Below are 17831 nucleotides of genomic sequence, written 5' to 3'. Positions count from 1 at the left end.
AAACCGCTTGGCTGTGTCGTGCATGGAACACTTGCAGGACGAAGCCGCGCGGCCGCCGGAGCAACAGCGGCGCGCGCCGCCGGTGCGGGTCACGGACCCCGTCACCGGCGATGAGGTCGAAATGAGCAAGACTGCCGCGAAGAAGCTCGCGAAGCGCGCGCTGCGCCAGGAAAAAAAGGACGCGACGAAGCACGAGCGCCGCGCCAAGGAGCGCCAGCGGCGCAAGGAGCGGCGGCACGAGCTCAAGGCGCAGCGTGCACAGAATCCCGAGGCGTACGTGCCGCGCGTGCGCACGCCGGCTGTGCCGTTTGGCGCGCGCGTCGTGGTGGACCTCGGCTTTGACGATCTAATGACGGCCGACGAGGCGACGTCGCTCGCGGCGCAGCTGGGGTACCTCTACGGCGCGAACCGCAGCTCCGCGAATCCCTTCCAGGAGGTGGTCTTTGCGGGGGCAGGGCGCGTCTCGGGCGCGTCGCTGGGATTTGCGCCGCCCCACGGCGGCGCGCACGTCTTTCCCACCGCGGGCTCCGGCGAGTCGTCCCTCTTTCGCGACCGCGTCGGGGTGCATATGGAGGAGAAGAACCAGGGCTCATGGCGCAGGTGGCAGCGCGTCAAGCTCCTCGAGTACGGCGGCCTGGAGCGGCTCTGGGAGGCGCGCGACGCCGCGGACGAGGCGTGGGCGAACGTCGCGCCGAGCAGCAAAGACGACATTGTCTACCTCACGGCCGATACCGACGATACCATTGACACGCTCGAGGAGGGCAAAACGTATATTATTGGAGGGATTGTCGACCGCAATCGGTACAAGAACCTCTGCGCAAAAAAGGCCGAGGCGCTGGGGATCCGCACCGCGCGCCTGCCGATCGACCCGGCGTTCCTGGCGGGGCAGCGGATGAACGCACGCAAGGTGCTCACCGTGAACCAGGTCTTTGAGATCCTCGTGGGGTGGACCGAGACGCGCAACTGGACGGCGGCGCTGCAACGGGGCCTTCCCACGCGAAAGTTTCACCAAAACGAGGGTGGCGAGGCCGACGCGGCGGACGCAGCTGCCGAGACGACCGACGCGCCCTCCCAATGACTCGCACTAGCTATGGTACACACTAGCGAGCGGTGGAAAGCCCAGGTGCGGCCCTTTCTGCAGGACGACGAGCCCTTTCGAGTGCAGAATGTACGCCTTCATCAGCCCCTGTGTGTGAGTCGCTCCCGGCGCGTATACCTACCTGGTCCACCAAGTTTGCGGCGATACACTCAATGTCTTCGGCCTGCAGCGCCGCGTCGCCCCATGCCATCCGCGCTGGGCCAAGCAGCATGGCGAGCTGCAGCGTCGGCGGCGCGTTGGGCGCGGCGCCGCGGCTAGGCGCGAGGCGCAGGCACCGGCGGAACAAGTTCCGCCAGAGGCCGAGCATCGCTTTTTCGGCGAGCACCATGTACAGCCCTTTGGTGCGCAGCCAGTCGCAGTGGCGCTCCAGCTCCTGCTGGACGCCGCGGCCGTAGCCGAGCTTGTGATAGTACAGCATCTTGCCATACTCGTCCGTCAGACCAAACGTCTCGAGGAGGTGCGGCGACGCGTACCGGCCCAGAATCAGGTGCACAGCGACGAGCGAGGCGAGGATCTTGCGCCGGTTGTGAAACTGGCGCTGCGAACAGTGCGAAAATGCCCAGTCGAGGTGCTGCGCCGCGACCTGGATCCGGTGCTGGATCAGCCGGATCTGGCCGAGGTAGTAGCGGTACGTCACACGCTCGGCCAGCGGATAGACCTCTTCGCCGCTCCCTTGCTCGTCGCCGTGCCGCCGGTTCATGAGCATCGCATTCTGCACCGAGCCGAGCACCGTCTCGCACAGCCGCGTATTGTTCAGCTTAAAGTACGCGCGGAAGCTCGCGTTGGCCAGCGCAAGCACCGCGGCGCGCTTCGTGTCGGGGCCGGGCAGCGCCGTCCGGTCGTTCGCCGCAAGGCCCGCGCATTTCGAGAGGCGCCCTGCCGCATCGATGGTCTTGGTATACATGCGCGAGCCGCTCTGCTTGTCGGTGCGGATGGCCAGCGTAACGAGCTGCTGGGCCAGATGCTTGAGCGTAGGGATAAACCAGACCGTGTCTGGCAAGGCAAAGATCGCCGTTGCCTGCGAAAAGACCTTGACCCACATATCGTACACAGACGCGCCGCCGGCGATGCTCGGAGGCGCCTCGCGTGCGACATACTCGAGGAACTCGTGCGCCAGCGCGCGGAAACGCTTGTCGTGCGTCTTGCTGCTCACCCATTCGACCGCGTCGAGATTCGCGGCGGCGCCCGCGCCGAGCGCCGCTTGCAGCGCAGCGTACGCTTGTGGATCCAGTCGGAAACACGCAAGGAGCTGTGCGCCGTCCGACGCGCGGCACGCGCCCCCAAACGCACCCAGGAACGACTCCACCGCGCCTGCCATCCCTACGGTGCACAGGACAAGGTGTCACGTGGCAACTCTCCACCATGTCGTCGGCGCACCGTCCTACGTGGGAGCCGGCGAAGGGCAAGTCGGACATTGCGCACCTGTCGCAGGCGTTTTCGAAGCACTCTCTGCCTGCGCAGACCAAGCTCAAGTTCCGGAAACCGGGCGACCAGCAACGCAAGTCCCTGCAGGAGCTCAAAGAAGAGCTCGCTGCCGGCGAAAAACGGGCCAAGGCGGCGCGCAACCCGGACGCGGACGACGACGAGGAGGAAGAGAGCGACGGGAAGCGGCGCAAGCTCCTCGGGAGTGCCGAGGACCTCGACGCGGATGACGAGGAAGACGCGCCGAAAGGCAAGGAAAAAGCCGCCGACGATGATGACGACGAAGAGGAAGACGAGGAAGACGAGGAAGACGAGGACGAGGACGAGGAAGACGATACCGAGGCCCTCCTGCGCGAGCTCGAAAAGATCAAGCAAGAGCGCCGGGAAGAACAGGAGCGGCGCGAACAGCGCGAGACGGTGCAGGACCAAATGACGCGCGAAGAGGAGATCGCACGGGGCAACCCGCTATTGAACCTCGAGAATGCGCTGCACGGCGACAGCACGGCGCATGCCGCTGCACCGTCCGAGCAGCGCTGGGACGAGGACCTGATTTTCCGGAACCAGGCCGCAGGCACGACGGACCTGTCGAAGCGCGGCTTTGTCAATGATCTTACACGTACGTCACCTCTACTTACCCAGGCACCGAGTTCCACAAAAAGTTTATGAGCGTACGTCTCTCTACTCACCCAGCGTTACATCAAGTAGCTCTATGTACACTACCGTAGTCCGCCACGTGCTGTGGAGGCCGACGTCCTTTTTCGATCCCCGCATGGGCCGCTACGCAGTGCTGGTGACGGGTGTGTATTCTGGCTAACGCAGGCCCCGCCGGCGCCGGCAAGACGACGTTCTGCTCGACACTCGTGAGCCATGCGCACAGTCTCGGCCGGAGTGTGCACCTCTTTAATCTCGATCCTGCCGCGGAGCGCTTCGAGTACGAGCCGTCGATCGACCTGCGCGAGCTCATTTCGCTCGAGGATGTAATGGAAGAGATGGATCTCGGCCCGAACGGTGGTCTGATCTACTGCTTTGAGTAGGTTTTTTTTTTTGTGCTAACCCAGTTACCTGCTCAACAATCTCGACTGGCTCGAGAACGAGCTGGGGAACTATGACAACGACTACCTGATCATTGACTGCCCCGGCCAGATTGAGCTGTATACGCACTATCCAGTCATGACACGGTTTGTGCAGCTGATGCAGCAGCAGTTCAACTTTCGGGTATGCGCCGCCTACCTGCTCGACTCACACTTTATGGACGACAAGCCCAAGTACTTTGCAGGCGTGCTGAGCGCGATGAGCACCATGATCAATCTCGACGTCCCTCATATCAATATCATGACCAAGATGGACCTTGTCTACCACAACAACGACAAGCAGGGCCCCAAGTATATCCAGCGCAAAGAGATGGAGCGGTACATGGACCCCGATCCGCTGCTGCTCGCCGACGAGGCAAACGCCGAGACAAACCCCAAGTTTTCAGCGCTGAACCATGCGGTGGTGCAGCTGGTACGTTTTTCTTTCGCTTATTCAGATCGAGGACTACAGCATGGTCTCGTTTCTGCCGCTCGACCTCACCGACGAGGACAGCATCGCAATGGCCCTGTCGTGCATCGACAACATTGTGCAGTACGGCGAGGACGAGGAGCCGGCCGAGCCAAAGGATATGGACGAAGAAGAGGAGGCGCCGTAGCTACATAGGCTGCGGCTCGTCCAGCCACGTAAGCAGCTCGGGCGTAAAGTAGGTCAGGATGAGCGACGCGCCGGCGCGGACCATCGACGTCATGCTCTCCTCGACCATGCCACGCAGGTTGCCGACGCCCGCATTCGCCGCCGCGTGGATCATGCCGTACTCGCCGCTCACCTGGTAGCACGCGCGTGGGTAGTCCGGCGCGAGCTCGCGTGCATCGCTGAGAATGTCAAGGTAGGGCAGTGCGGGCTTGACCATGATGATGTCGGCGCCCTCCTGGACATCGCGCGTGATCGCGCGGCGCGCCAGGCCGCGCGCATTCGACGGCAGCTGGTAACACCGGCGGTCGCCGTAGCTCGGCGCGCTGGCCACCGCCTCGCGGAACGGGCCGTACATCTTGGACGAGAACTTGGCGCTGTATGCCATGAGCGTCGTGCGGCTGCGGAGACCCGCCTTGATGAGTCCGTCGCGGATCGCGCCCACGCGCCCGTCCATCATGTCGCTCGGGGCGACGCAGTGTGCACCCGCCTTGGCATAGGCGACCGCGACGTCGGCGAGGCGCGCCACCGACTTGTCATTGTCCATCGTGCCGTCTTCGTACACAATGCCGCAGTGGCCGTGCGAGGTGTATTCGCACAAACACACATCCGCGGCGACGTACACGCTCGGGAACGTCGCGCGGATCGCGCGGATCGCCGCGATCACCGGCCCCTCGGGGTCGTCAGCGAGCGTGCCCGTCTCGTCCTTTTCCTTGCACACCGGCACGCCGAAAAGAATCACCGACTGGAGGCCGCGCTCGACTAGCGGCCGCAGGAATCCCTCGAGGCGGTTCACGCCCCAGCGGTACTGGTTCGGCATGCCGCCGAGCGGCACCTGGGCGTCCGGCTCATCGGTGATAAAGACTGGGTGAGTCACACGACGTACGCGGGTACATCAGCGCCGACTTGGTCACGGCATGCGACTGCGCCTGGAGCGCGCGGCCCAGCGGCGTCGCGATGCTGGGATGCAACAGCGTACTGCGTCAGACCCCCCACCACCTACCTCTCCGCCATCGCGTGGTTCGCACGAACCTCCACTCGAGCCGCAGCATGTTCCACCTGCCTTCCGCTGACTTCTGTCACGTGCCTACGGGAAATTGTGGCGCAGGCAGCGCCGCGTGTGTCTGTGAAACACGGCGGGCCTAGACTCGCTGTGCGCAAAGTTGCACCACAGGGGCCATTTACGCCGGTGACCTTTCCCCAGAGGATCACACCCTCTGCACCACTACCGCCGTTCTAGGCGCGTAGTTTTGGCCTCTGTTGGCCTGTGCGATTCGAGAGAACGTGGTCTGACCGCTGTGTGACCATGCAAAACGTGTCCCAATCCACTCCGACAACGGCTCCGTCGCTGGGCGCAGTGGCGCAAATGCCTGCTGCCGAGGCGCCGGATGCCGCCGCAAAGGACAAGGAGACATCTCTGATGCCCCCTCCCTCGCCTGTCCGTCCCGACACGGCCCCTGCTCCGCCGACGGTGCTGAGTCCCCCGGAGCAGGCGGCGCCGCTGCCTGCCAGTGCCCCGACCGAGGAGAAAAAGGACCGTAGCGGCCGCAACATCCTGCGCCGCATGCTGCCCGGCTCCAAGGACACGCACGAGCGCGATACGTCGACGCCTCCGACGCCGCACTCGCCGCGTACACCGCAGCACGACCGCACCGACTCGTCGCGCAGCCCGACGCGCCGCAGTGACGACGAGGTGCTTGCCGAGTCGACCGATGCGATGAAGATCAAGTCGCCCTCGAGCCAGCCGCCGAGCCGTACGCCCTCGTTCCACGCGCGCGAGCGTCACAACTCGTTTGGCGGCCTGGAGCAGTCCGCGGGCGGAAATGCTTCCTCGACGACGATTGCATCCGGCAACCGCCTCACCGCCTCTGCGCTGAAGGATTGGGATGCGGGCGCACGCGGCGCACCCCCGCCCGAAAAGACCAAGAGCGGTGCGGGCTCGACGCTGCGCGACATGATCATGAACAGCCCCATGATCAACCGCCGTGGCTCGACGGCCTCGCACCGCTCCGACGGCAGCCAGAGCGCCACATCTGGCCAGGGCAAGTCGGAGAAGCCGCCGAAGGAAAAGAAGAAGAGCTCCAAGAGCAGCGCGCACGGCCACGTCGGCCCGGCGACTGGCGAGGTGGCGAGTCTCTTGAAGAAGTACGGAACGTGCGAGCGTGTGGCGATCGGCAAAGGTGCGACGGCCGTGGTGCGCATTGCGCACAAGTGGGACAAGAGTACCGAGAAGCTCTATGCCGTCAAAGAGTTCCGCAAGCGCCGCAAGAACGAGTCCGAGAAGGAATACGTCAAGAAGCTCACGTCCGAGTTCTGTATCTCCTCGACGCTGCACCACGTCAACATTGTCGAGACCGTGGACTTGGTCCAGGACGAGAACCAGCACTGGTGCGAGGTGATGGAGTACTGCCATGGCGGCGATCTCTACGCTGCGATCAAGAAGGGCGGCATGAAGCAGACCGAGATGGAGTCCTACTTCAAGCAGACCCTGCTGGGCATCCACTACCTGCACTCGATGGGCGTCGCGCACCGCGACATCAAGCCCGAGAACTTGCTGCTCGACGGCCAAGGCAACATCAAGATCACCGACTTTGGCGTCAGCGACGTATTCCGCATGTGCTGGGAAAAGTCGACGCACTACAGCAAGGGCCTCTGCGGCTCGGAGCCCTACATCGCTCCGGAGCAGTTTGAGCAGAAAGAGTACGACGCGCGCCTCGTCGACATCTGGGCCGCGGCCGTGGTCTTTTACTGCATGGAGTGCCAAGAGCTCCCGTGGCGCGTGGCCAAGATGTCCGACACGACGTTCCAAGAGTTTGTGCACTCGTACCTGAACACGCCGGTGCCGAGTCCCCTGCCGAACCTCTCGCCACGCGAGTGCCGCCCGCTGCTGAAAAAGATGCTGTGCCCGGACCCCAAGATGCGCTGCATGACCGACGAGATCCTCAAGGATCCGTGGCTTGCCCAGGTGCCCAACTCGGTGCCGCCCTCCTCGTAAGTGGCGTGTGCGCCAAGCTGCTGCTTGGCCGCGCTGCGATTCCTGTAGCATATATACCTGATCGGCGTGATGCTGTTGATCGCGCAAGCTTCGCATTTTGTATGAGAAAAAAAAGTGACTACGAGAACACTGCTTTAGTTGACAAGCGTCCGCTTGCCACGCTTCTTTTCGCTGTCCTTGTGGCTCTGGAACTCAACCTCGGACGAGAAGCCGCCTCCGACCTTGGCGTCCAGTGGGTATCCCAACACGTCGGTCTTGAGGAATCGACCAATGTCCTTGAGGCGCCGGCCGACCTGGACCGACTCGGACGGCTCCTCGCCCTCGGGGACTTCCACGTCCCACTCGTCCGCGCGGCGCGTCCACACCGAGATACGGTAGAAGTTGGAGCGCGCCTGGAGAATCACGCCGGTCACCATCTCCTCCTGCGAGGAGGGCGGCGGCCGCTTGTCTGCCGCGGGCGTCTCGAGCGTCTCGCCGATGGCCGAGAGCATCTAACTGTTAGCCATGCTGCAACGTACGGTATAAAGCCACAGCTTATCAATCTGGCTCCGGTGCTTCTCACGCGGAAGCTGCACACTCCATTTGCCGCCGTTGCCGTTCGCAGGATCTTCCCACGCCGGCTGGATGCCTTCCTTGAACAGGTAAAAGTTGGCACTCTGCGGCAGGTTCGAGGGGGGGACAATGTTGTTGTACAGGCCCCAGAACTCCTCCACGCTGTTGAGCTTGCCGACCTGGTTCAGATTCGCGCCCCAGCTCTCACGGCGCTCCTTGGCGCTGGACGAGCCTTTGTGCAGGGGGTTGTCGAACCACAGCGTCCACGAATTGTACAGCGGGTGCTTCACATTAAAGTTCACAGGGTCCTGGAAGACGGTGCGCACCTCGCCGTCGTCCGATTTCTCGGCAGATGCCTCTGTCGTGCTTGGCTCCTCCTTGTGCTCCTCGAGCGCGGTGGCCAGCGCAGCCTGCGACGAGGCAAGCGGCTCGGCGGGCAGTGCACTCTGGCCCGCACCAGGAACAGTAGCAGTCGCCCCTTCGGGCTGAGACGATGGCTCAGACGCCATTAGAAAATTCAATAGGAAAGACTGGACAGTACCAGCAGTCCTCTGCAAAGAACCGCGCAGCAAGGACGAGTGAAAGAAGTCGTGTTCCCAACCTCTTTTCCGACCTCATTAGGCTGCTGACAAATCATCGGTGGAGTGACGCCAATTCCCGTGCGGCACGCATCGGCTAACATGTCACGCAAGCCTTGAGGCTTAGCCCCTGGCAGCTCTGCCCATTCTCCCCATTTTTCACTTCCCACACCATGTACTTCCGCACCCTGTTCGTGTCTGCTATCGTCGCGGCTATCGCCACCACCGCGAACGCTGATCGTACGTAAAAATCGCTAAAACAGCCATCCGTAAGCGTGCTGAGCCCAGCTGGGCCGGCGATGCCAGCGGCGCCCTCAAGGCAGCCAACAGCTACGCCACCCAGTACGCCCCGAGCGGCGACTCCTCGGTCCTGAGCCAGGCCAACAGCTGGGCGACCGCCTGGCTCGGCAGCATCAACGGCCAGGCCCACAGCGCTCCCCCGCCCCAGGCCGCGCCCACCGACGGCGTCAAGGCTGCGCCGGCGTAAGTGCTGAGCACACTGCTATGGTTGTCTATATTCTGTTTCGATCGTTGTTGCGTTGACCGCACTGAAACGTGCTGAGCACGCCCCCTTGTTGATAAATTGTCTATATTTCGTTTCGATCTTTACTGCATAGACCGCATGTCGAAGCTGCTTCCTTTAGACGCTCCGCTGGGGTATTGATGCGCCGTACGGGGGAACGACCGGGGGGGCGGAAAGGCTGACGACGAGGGGAACGTCCACGAACCTGACTGCGGGGGAGGAGAGGGAACTGCATTAGCGGGGGGGAACGTACTGCGCGAAGTCGGCGCGCCTCCATTGGGGAAACTCGAATAGCTCGAGGGCGCGGGGGAGGCGCGGGGGGGCGGCGGCATCGCGCTCAGCGTGCTGCTGGGCGGATCGGTAGAACGCACAGGCAGCGTCGCCGTCACAGGGTCGCGGCGGCCGGCAACCAGCGCATCAGGGAGGGCAGGCGCCGCAGACGAGTAGGAGCTCGTAAAGGCAGGAGCGGGCGAAGCGGCTGGGGGGGCCGGAGGCGCCGCAGGAGGTGCGGGGGGTGCCGCAGGAGGTGCGGGGGGTGCCACAGGAGGTGCCGCAGGAGCCGCAGGAGGTGCAGGAGGTGCAGGAGGTGCAGGAGGTGCTGCAGGAGGTGTCGCAGGAGGTGCTGCCGAGGCCGTGGGAGCAGGAGGAGCTGGCGGCGCACTCTGCGGCGGGCGCGGCGGCGCTGCACGCGTAGGCATTGAAGGCGGCGGCGGCGGCCGCGAGCGTGGCGGCGGAGGTGCGCCGCTGGCTTGCGACGCAGGAGCCGGTGGTGCCGGCGGTGCGGGTGCAGAAGGTGCCGGCGGCGCGGGAGGCGCTGGCGGCGCACGCGGAGGCCGCGCAGCAGCACCCGGCGGCGCTGGCGGTGCTGGCGGCTTCGGGCGGGGCGTGCTCGACAGGGCTGCGGGCTTCGCGCGCGGCGCAACAGGCGGAGGTGGCTTGGGCTTGTCACCGGCCGGCTTTGGTGCTGGCGGCTTGGGCGCGGGCGGGCGCGGCGCGCCGTGCGACGGAGCTGGCGGCGCCGGAGGCCTTGGTGCTCCGGGCGCTGTGCGTGCACCTGGCGGGGGCGGCGGCCGTGCGGCTGCTGTGGTCAGACCATGCAACGTACGTGGAGCTCCAGTGGTTTTCGCTCCTCCCGATGTCGAGCGGAGTTTCGGCATACCCCCTGCAAAGATATCGCCCAGCCCCGCCGGTCCTCCGGCTGGGGGCGGGGGCGGCGCACTGGCCAAGGCCGGGCGACCTCCGCCCGATCCGCCGCCCGAAGATCCATTTACGTTGCCAGCGACGGCCGGCGCGGACTTATCCACAGTCTCTACCTCTGTGGTTAGCTGAATAGCCAATCCACGTACTTTTCAGGGACTTGCCCTTACGGATCGCATCCTGAAGTGCGGAGTCCATACCGAGACAAGGCAGGAAGCAGCACGCAGCCCGTAGCATCACGTGCTAATCGGGCTTGTGCCTGCTTGGCGTGAGGGGTGAAACCGTGTGGATTATTCTATCCTAGCGAACCTCGAATAAACTACCAACTAGTGTACATGCTCATGAGTCAGATTAGGCCCTCACCGGGCGGGGCGGTCCGTCGAGCGAGACGTCCTCGATGCCGTCCATCTCGTGCTCGGCGTGGATGTTCCATCCCTGCGCCCCCCGCGTGAGGCACGGCTCGCCAAGGTCGTTTTGGCGCACGCTCGCGGCCTCTTCCGGCGTAACCTGAGCATGCATAGAGTAGACAGTCGATCCCGAGTCGGTGCTGTAGTTCGATGCGCGTGACTGCATGACCTTTTCGCGCAGCTCGGCGGTGTGCTCGCACTTGTCCGGCACGCCTGGAGCGACGCGGTAGTCGGGGTCAAAGAGCGCCATCGAGCTCATCGAGCCGAAGCGGCCGTGTGTCCCGCGCGAGACGCTCGACATGACCGGGCGCGCGAGCGGCACCTTGGGCTTCTCGGAGAAGTCGGGGTCGAACAGGGTCGCATTCGACTCGTACGACTGTGCGTGGCGCAGCGTCGCCTCGCGCTTCTCAGGCATCGCCTCCTCCGGCTCGTCCTGGCCCGGCTTGCGGCGCAAAAGGCACCGTGCCAGCAGCGCAAGCGAGGCCGTGCCGATCAGGCAAGCGAGAACAATGACCACGATCATCAGCGGGAACAGTTTGTTCTGCGGGGACATGACGCCCGGCGCAGACTTGGATTTCGACGCATGCTTCGACCGCGTCATGACCGCCGCATTCTCGGAGACGACCTGCCCACCGTGGGTATGGTGCCCGTGCCGCTGGTGGCCGTGGCTCGTGGCATGCGCCACAGGCGCGCCGTCAACGCTAGAGATCAGTATATCACAAAACGCAAAGAGCACCAGAACCGATGCAGTAGTTACCGAGGGCCTCTGGCCAGCAGAGAGCAAACGAAGAGAAAGAACCATGGTGAGAACGCACTACCAGCGTGCGCGAGGAGAAGGATTCGATTCAAGGGTTAATGCACACAAGACCAGCTTGTGAGCAGAGAGAGAGAGATGGTGGGGGTAATAAACGTGCTGCGCGCAGCACGGTGGCAATAGCGACACCGTGCTAGAACACGTTCATGCAGAATCTACCCCACAATGAATAAGCCAAAATTACGCGCCGCTCCACACTATGGCCTAGAGAAAGAGCTGCATGAGGATCGCCTCCACCTCGCGCTCGCTGGGGCGGCGGGTCCGGGCGTCGCCTTTTTGCTTCGCCGAGTAGACCGAGTAGAGTGGGCATACGAGGCTGCGTTAGACTGGATACGTACCGAACGACGTCGTCGCGGAGCGACTCGAGCAGCGCACGGTTGCTGCGCAGCAGCGGCTGCGTCCGGTGAATGCGCTCCTTCTCGCTGATCTGCTCAAAGAAGCGCGCGGTCGTGTCGCGGTTGCGCTCGTTGTTGCTCAGCACGCCCAGCTTGCCGATCGTGCCGGCGCGGGAGAGCGACGGCCCGTCGTCCACGAGCGAGTTGACCACATTGTTCCACGACTCCAAGTAGGACGTGCGGGCGGAGCGCAGCGCCTGCTTAAGCAGCTGGTCGATCGAGGCGGCGGCCGCAGGCGGCAGAATGCCGTGCATCTGGCTCACCTCTTGCTGCAGGTACGAGGTGTTGTTCAGCAAAAAGATTGCTGCGACCGTCGCCTGGGGCACCGCCGCGACCGAGCGCTCGAGCGAAGAGACGATCGACGCGAGCACGTCAAAGATATAGTCCGAGTAGAGTCCGTCCGCGCCGGTGCTCTGCGTGGTCCGCGCCGCGGACTCGCTATCGCTCCAGTTCTTGGCGGGGAGCGTCTGGAGCAGGCCGAGGAGCACGTCCTGGTACTCGGCCATACCGCGCAGGAGCTGCACGCCGAGCCGCGCAATGTCGCTGACGTCCACATGGAGCACGTCATGCTCGCGCTGCACGGGGATCACCTTGATATCGCGCAAGACTTCGGGGAAGAACTGCACCGCGTCCTGGCGCGTCTGGACCATGGCCGTCGGCAGGTCTAACGGAAGCTGCGTGCTCTTCAGCGCGCTGCTCCAGCGCTGTCCGTCCGGCCCTAGCACCGCACTGCCCGCCCCCAAAAAGTCCAGCACAAAGAAGCGGTGCGCGTTGAGGCCGTGCTGCAGCCGCGGCAGGAGCGTCGGCAGGAGCGCGCTGACCGACGTGACGAGCGGCTGTACGACGCTCGTAAAGGTATGTGTTTCGACATTCTGCCAGCTCATGCCCTCAAAGAGGGCTGCGGCGATTGCGCGCTCATTCTGGAGCATGCCCAGCATGCCTTGCAGCCAGTTGTAAAAGCCCGCCGAGCCGCGCTTGTACTCGACCAGCGCCTCGCGTGGCGCGTGAACGGACGGGTCCTGTACCACGTTCGCCACGCCGGTGATCTGCTCGACGAGCGGCGCAAGGCACGCGCTGCAGTATGCGCTGCGCACCTGTGCATAAGACGCCAGGGCGAGGTGAAACGGCGACTCGGCGCGACGAGCGCCGTGCTCGAGCGTCGAGAGGAACTGCAGCAAAGCCTTGATCGAGGTCAGGCACTCGCTCGAGAGCGTAGGCAATCCGTGCTGCTGGTCGAGATAGGCGCGCAGGTCGATCGGTCGCGATTCCGTCGAGGTATACTCCCGAACGAGCTCGGCGACGTTGCCTGCGCCGAGGTCGCGCAGCGTCTCCATCTTGCTCACGACCTGCTCGGGATTTTTCAGCTCGCCCGCCCTGGTCTGGACGATGCCTTGGGCCACGCGCTGGATCGCCTCCAAATAGGGCCACGGATCGCGGGGATTCGGGCCGCGGAGGATCAGCGGCTCCTCGTCGACCACTACACCGTAGTGCTGCAGACTCCGACTGAGCTCCTGTTGTGTCGACTCAATGTTCGAGCTGATATGACTGAGCTGTTGCGTGCTGCGGTGGATCGGAAGGATACTGCTCTCGAGCTTCACCAGGCGGCGGTCGAAGCCGTTCAAAATCGTGGTCATGCGCCCGGTCAGATTCGCGAGCCGCTTTTGGTTCTGCTCCAAGAGCTCCATCTCGGCCAACGCCATGTCGCTGTCCATCGCCGGAGCGACCGACGAGGATGCAACACGCGCCGGATACACCATCTCGTCGCCGGAACGGACCCGCCTCCACTTTGATGTCCGAGGCACGGCCGTGGCCCCAGCGCGCCGCCGAGGTGCTCGCGGTGCTGAACCATGTGGACTGGACGCGCGGCGACACGTCGGAACACTCATTCGCAAGTGCACTGCGCAATGCGAGCGCGAATCGGTATACCAATGTGCTGCCGTGTACGTAGCCTAGCTCACCCAGACGACCACGCTCTGCTGCCGGACCCCTACGTGAACGCGTCGCGCATCCCGCCGCTGCCAGAGAGCAGCGCGGGCGCCGCATCGTGCATCGCATCGCAGGCACCGACGCCGTCGACGTTTGGCGCGTTCTACCACCACCTCTGCGCAGAGCGCGTGGGCGTGCTGCTCAATCTCACGCCGCTCGTCGAGCGCGACATGATCAAGAGCCATCAGTACTGGCCCAGCAGTACCTCTTCCCCGATCGAGGAGGGCGAGTGGGTGGTGAGGATGCTGGGCGAGGAGCCGAGCGAGACGCGCGGCCTCATACTCCGGCGCTTGCAGCTCACGCACGGCGAGGCCAGCCACGAACTTACGCTTCTACACTATACAGGGTGGCAGGACCACGGCGCGCTGCCCACGCCGCAGCTTATGGGCCTGCTCACAGCCGTTGAACAGGCTCGCCTCGGGGCCGAGGCGGCCCCGCTGTGGGTCCACTGCTCCGCCGGCATCGGCCGCTCCGGCACGCTCATCGGCGCATTTCTCGCACAGCAGCTGCCGGCTGCCCAGCGCACGGCCGTGCCGAGCATGGATCTGGCCGCATACATCACACGGCATATGCGCCACTTTCGCGCAGGGATGGTCCAGACGCCGGGTCAGCTGGTGACCCTGGCGAGTGCGATCGAGTTGGCCGCACAGGCGAGTCAGTCGTAGGGTATGAACTATGTTTCCATCTTGTCCGCCTTGGAAAAGAAGCGGTTGCGCCGCCGCGAGCCACTCGACGCCGCCTCTTCGTGCCGCTGCTTGGCGGCCTCTTCGGCGGCATGCGCTGTAGACGAAATCCACTGCAGGGCCGAGGCGCCGGTCGCAGCAACGTACGGCGCACTGGTTTGCAGCAGCTGCGTGACCTGCTCCAGCGCGCCTTCGGCGGGGTTATGCATCGTCGGCGGGGGTACCGGTGGGCCGGGCGCAGGCGGTGTAGGCAGTGCATTCGGATACGGGCCACGGCGGGGCTTGGGCGCAGGCGGCGGCGGCTTTTCTTGCACCGGCTCATACACGGGCTCATGCACCGGTTCGGGAGCGGGCTCTTCGCGCGGCGGTGGCGCGGCACGGGGCGGCGGCGCGGCACGGGGAGGCGGCGCGGCACGAGGCGGTGGCTCATGGGCGCGTATCTGGGTAAGTCGTGTGACGTACGGCAGCAGTAGTCCATTCACCCGCTTCGCTGCGGAGGATATTCACCACGACGCCAAACGTGGTGCTGGAAATCGCGACGAGCCGCTCACGGGCCCTGTCCATGAAATTGTCAATGTCGCTCTCGTGCTCTGTAAGGAACGGCGACACGTAGCGCGTAAAAAGCAGCGAGGCGCCGCGCGTCTGCGGCAGCACAAGCCAGAGGACAAACGCAAACTTGACGTGGGGATAGAACGGGATCCTGCGTTAGGAAGGACACGAACCATTTCCATGACCATTCTCCCCATGCCTCGGCGACACGCACTATTGCAATCACACACCAGTACATCGCAAGCGTCTCGAGCTCGGCGAGCTCCGTCGGCTTCTCCTGCGCCTGTCCCCGCTTTCCTTTGCCGCTCTGCGCGTGCCATTTGTATGCGTTCAGCGTCGATCCGTTCCGCGACGCTGCAGTCAAGACCTTGTACGTCGCGTACATGGGGTACACGTACGCGACGCATACCGTCGCCAACGACAGCGTCAGCGACGTCATGGGCCGCAGAACAACACCGCGTCCGAGTGGAGGAAAGGGCCGTCTGTGGGCGGCGCGCAACCACAGAAAAGAATTCAGAGTCTATGAGCTGAGTGGACTGCGTTAAATAAAGTATGAAGGAACGTAGCGCCTGCGTTTCTTAGAACTGCAGGATGCTCGAGTCGAGCTTGTACAGGGGCCAGTTGGTACGGCCACCGTGCACACCGTCGCTGAAGAAGGCGCTGCTGCCGTAGATGCCCTGCTGCTTGCCGTTGTAGTAGTCGGTCACAGCAGTGAAGCCGCTGTTCTTAAGCTCGTCGCGCTTAGTCTTCTTGATCGAGGCGCTCGACCAGTTGTCGTTCGTCGAGAACGAAATGGCGTACGGGGCGCGGGCGCCGACCAGGACCGTCTTCTGGCCCACAGGGACGAAGACGAGCTTCTCGGTACCGTCGAGCGTGCCAAAGTTGCCGTTGATCTTGACAGCCTCGGGGGTACCGTGCTTCTTGCTCGCGTCGAACGAGGTCAGGGGGCGGGGGCCGCCAAAGGTGAGGATACGGTTGGTAGCGGGGTCAAAGGCAATGCCCGAGTAACCGGGGCGCTGGTTGCCGTTGCTCTTCTCGTGCGCCCAGGTGGTGACGGTCTTACCGTCAGGGCTGATCTTGGCAATAGCGGGCATACCAAGAGCAAAGATCACGTACGAGTTGCCGTCGTTGTCCTGAGTCGAGTCGACCGTGCCAAAGGGACGCGTGCCGTACTTCTGCTCGAACTGGTTCTGGATGTCGTCAAAGTACACCGACCAGACGGGCTTGCTGTTCTCGTTCACAGGGAGGTCGAACGCGTGGAACGACGAAGGGCCGTGGTCCTTCTGGTTGCCAAAGTTGAACGAGTTGGCGTTCTTGGCGACAGCGAACAGACGCTTGGCGTTGTCGTGCGAGGACAGCGACAGACCCGACATCTGCTGCTGGCCGTCACCGCTCGACGAGACACCGTCGATCCTGATGTTGAAGTGCGACTTCTTCTTGGGGTCAAACACCTCAATCAAGCCCTTCCAGAGGTTGGACTGGTAGAAAACACCGCGCGTACGGTCGTACACGCTGTCCTCAGGGGACAGGTTCTTCGTGTTCACATTGATCTGGTCAGGGAGAGCAGCAGCCCACGCCGTAGAGCAGGCGCAAGCGAGCGCAACAGCAGCCGAGTACAGGGCGGTGGTACGCATGGTCAGAGGGTCAGGGGGCCAAAACTCTCGCTAAGCGCGACAACTATTATACGGCGCGCCGCAGCCCAGCGTATAGATTATACAATAGGGTTTATCCAATGTTCGGACAAGCCAGTCGGAATGTTTCCTGCGCTCAAGCTGCACCAAACATGCACAAACGTGACCTCCCCGAGCTGCCGGGCGCGCATACCTCGGAGATCCGCGACACATGGCGCCCACATGGGTCCATTACACAAACTCGGCCGATTAGGTGCTTGTTGTAACAGAATGTGGCCGCCCAAGAGCCTTGGCACAGCAAAAACGAGGGGAGGGACCTTGGAATTGCCTGCGCAGCGGACTTCCGATATGCACTGAATTCTCAAAATACCCTAAACAGCCGATCGCGGTTGCTCGGCGTACACTGTCTGCTGAACATATAACACGACCGGGACTAAGCAGTCCTATTTTGAACACAAGCCTGACAAGCTCTTAAAGCTAGGACATTGTCTAAAGGAAGTCTTACACCCCTTCCATTTCCCCCTCAAGAATGGTTTCTTTCAAGGCTCTTGTTTCGGCTGCTTTCGCCTTTGGCCTTATCTCGGTCGCCCAGGCTGCTCCCCAGGACGTGGTCAAGCGCGCCTCGCCGTATGTATCAACACCCCTTTTTCCGTGAATATGTATGCTAACCATCCTACAGTTCCAAGCAGGTTTGGATCACCAGCGCCTCGGACCACTGCATTATCCTCCCCAAGTCCAAGCAGACCATCGGCGACAGTGAGCACCCGGGTGGCATGCGCTCGTTCTGCACCAAGCCCTACTCGTCGGAGCAGGGCAAGCTGAACTCGGGCTTCTGGACCGAGGTTCACTTCAAGAAGACCAAGAAGTACGCCCAGCTCACTGGTTGCATCAACCCCAAGGTCCAGAGCACCCTCGTCTCGAACGACGACGGTGGCCAGTACGACTCGAACGGTGGTGACGGTGGCCGCGGCAACCCCGCCGGCTCGGTCTGTCTCGGCTACGCCTCGTACGTCGAGCTTATCGAGCCCAAGCAGCGCCGCGCCTGCATCCGCTGCTGCGTCAACGCCGGCGACTGCAACATCGGCAACGATGAGGATGGCTGCGAGCAGGTCATCAAGGGCCAGTACTGCTAAGCAACTCTTCTGTTCAACCTAAAATACATCCTTCATTTGAATTCCCAAGTTGATATCGAGGTGAATTGTTAAATTGCTTCCCCCACCTTGACACCCAAGACAATTGTGATATTTATTCTGTCCATGGTTACTGTACATAGAGGTA

General features: G+C 63.2%; 13 protein-coding genes across 13 annotated transcripts; 7 read left to right on the top strand and 6 right to left on the bottom strand.

Annotated features, from left to right (window-relative positions):
- Window positions 1-22: 22 nt before the first annotated feature.
- TRM10 (tRNA (guanine(9)-N(1))-methyltransferase) lies at window positions 23-1078 on the top strand (the record flags this gene model as incomplete). Its single annotated transcript, XM_060263997.1, has 1 exon — window positions 23-1078. The coding sequence occupies one exon, from the start codon at window positions 23-25 to the stop codon at window positions 1076-1078; it is 1056 nt and encodes a 351-aa protein (XP_060119980.1).
- Window positions 1079-1084: 6 nt separating this feature from the next.
- MJAP1_000023 (uncharacterized protein) lies at window positions 1085-2417 on the bottom strand (the record flags this gene model as incomplete). The annotated part of the gene is made up of 2 exons (XM_060263996.1): window positions 1085-1186; window positions 1221-2417. 2 exons carry the CDS (start codon window positions 2415-2417, stop codon window positions 1085-1087), a joined length of 1299 nt encoding a protein of 432 aa, XP_060119979.1.
- Window positions 2418-2461: 44 nt separating this feature from the next.
- On the top strand, window positions 2462-3226 carry CWC15 (complexed with cef1p; the record flags this gene model as incomplete). Its single annotated transcript, XM_060263995.1, has 3 exons — window positions 2462-3137; window positions 3161-3189; window positions 3212-3226. The coding sequence occupies 3 exons, from the start codon at window positions 2462-2464 to the stop codon at window positions 3224-3226; spliced, it is 720 nt and encodes a 239-aa protein (XP_060119978.1).
- Window positions 3227-3290: 64 nt separating this feature from the next.
- Window positions 3291-4208, top strand: MJAP1_000021 (uncharacterized protein; the record flags this gene model as incomplete). Its single annotated transcript, XM_060263994.1, has 4 exons — window positions 3291-3318; window positions 3341-3551; window positions 3580-4024; window positions 4050-4208. 4 exons carry the CDS (start codon window positions 3291-3293, stop codon window positions 4206-4208), a joined length of 843 nt encoding a protein of 280 aa, XP_060119977.1.
- On the bottom strand, window positions 4209-5257 carry HEM2 (porphobilinogen synthase; the record flags this gene model as incomplete). The annotated part of the gene is made up of 3 exons (XM_060263993.1): window positions 4209-5107; window positions 5130-5221; window positions 5247-5257. The coding sequence occupies 3 exons, from the start codon at window positions 5255-5257 to the stop codon at window positions 4209-4211; spliced, it is 1002 nt and encodes a 333-aa protein (XP_060119976.1).
- Window positions 5258-5609: 352 nt separating this feature from the next.
- Window positions 5610-7238, top strand: MJAP1_000019 (uncharacterized protein; the record flags this gene model as incomplete). The annotated part of the gene is made up of 1 exon (XM_060263992.1): window positions 5610-7238. The coding sequence occupies one exon, from the start codon at window positions 5610-5612 to the stop codon at window positions 7236-7238; it is 1629 nt and encodes a 542-aa protein (XP_060119975.1).
- Window positions 7239-7372: 134 nt separating this feature from the next.
- On the bottom strand, window positions 7373-8299 carry TIF45 (eukaryotic translation initiation factor 4E; the record flags this gene model as incomplete). The annotated part of the gene is made up of 2 exons (XM_060263991.1): window positions 7373-7729; window positions 7757-8299. The coding sequence occupies 2 exons, from the start codon at window positions 8297-8299 to the stop codon at window positions 7373-7375; spliced, it is 900 nt and encodes a 299-aa protein (XP_060119974.1).
- Window positions 8300-8541: 242 nt separating this feature from the next.
- MJAP1_000017 (uncharacterized protein) lies at window positions 8542-8855 on the top strand (the record flags this gene model as incomplete). The annotated part of the gene is made up of 2 exons (XM_060263990.1): window positions 8542-8608; window positions 8632-8855. The coding sequence occupies 2 exons, from the start codon at window positions 8542-8544 to the stop codon at window positions 8853-8855; spliced, it is 291 nt and encodes a 96-aa protein (XP_060119973.1).
- Window positions 8856-10439: 1584 nt separating this feature from the next.
- EXO70 (exocyst complex component exo70) lies at window positions 10440-13461 on the bottom strand (the record flags this gene model as incomplete). Its single annotated transcript, XM_060263989.1, has 2 exons — window positions 10440-11196; window positions 11648-13461. The coding sequence occupies 2 exons, from the start codon at window positions 13459-13461 to the stop codon at window positions 10440-10442; spliced, it is 2571 nt and encodes an 856-aa protein (XP_060119972.1).
- Window positions 13462-13493: 32 nt separating this feature from the next.
- Window positions 13494-14355, top strand: PTP1 (protein-tyrosine-phosphatase; the record flags this gene model as incomplete). The annotated part of the gene is made up of 2 exons (XM_060263988.1): window positions 13494-13644; window positions 13667-14355. The coding sequence occupies 2 exons, from the start codon at window positions 13494-13496 to the stop codon at window positions 14353-14355; spliced, it is 840 nt and encodes a 279-aa protein (XP_060119971.1).
- Window positions 14356-14363: 8 nt separating this feature from the next.
- On the bottom strand, window positions 14364-15361 carry MJAP1_000014 (uncharacterized protein; the record flags this gene model as incomplete). The annotated part of the gene is made up of 3 exons (XM_060263987.1): window positions 14364-14813; window positions 14836-15073; window positions 15096-15361. 3 exons carry the CDS (start codon window positions 15359-15361, stop codon window positions 14364-14366), a joined length of 954 nt encoding a protein of 317 aa, XP_060119970.1.
- Window positions 15362-15500: 139 nt separating this feature from the next.
- Window positions 15501-16556, bottom strand: MJAP1_000013 (uncharacterized protein; the record flags this gene model as incomplete). Its single annotated transcript, XM_060263986.1, has 1 exon — window positions 15501-16556. One exon carries the CDS (start codon window positions 16554-16556, stop codon window positions 15501-15503), a length of 1056 nt encoding a protein of 351 aa, XP_060119969.1.
- A 526-nt stretch (window positions 16557-17082) lies between these two features.
- MJAP1_000012 (uncharacterized protein) lies at window positions 17083-17686 on the top strand (the record flags this gene model as incomplete). Its single annotated transcript, XM_060263985.1, has 2 exons — window positions 17083-17180; window positions 17233-17686. The coding sequence occupies 2 exons, from the start codon at window positions 17083-17085 to the stop codon at window positions 17684-17686; spliced, it is 552 nt and encodes a 183-aa protein (XP_060119968.1).
- Window positions 17687-17831: the final 145 nt, after the last annotated feature.

Source organism: Malassezia japonica, chromosome 1, assembly GCF_029542785.1.
Source record: "Malassezia japonica chromosome 1, complete sequence".
In the NCBI taxonomy this organism is placed as follows: Eukaryota; Fungi; Basidiomycota; class Malasseziomycetes; order Malasseziales; family Malasseziaceae; genus Malassezia; species Malassezia japonica.
This window is presented reverse-complemented; position numbering and strand designations above follow the sequence as displayed.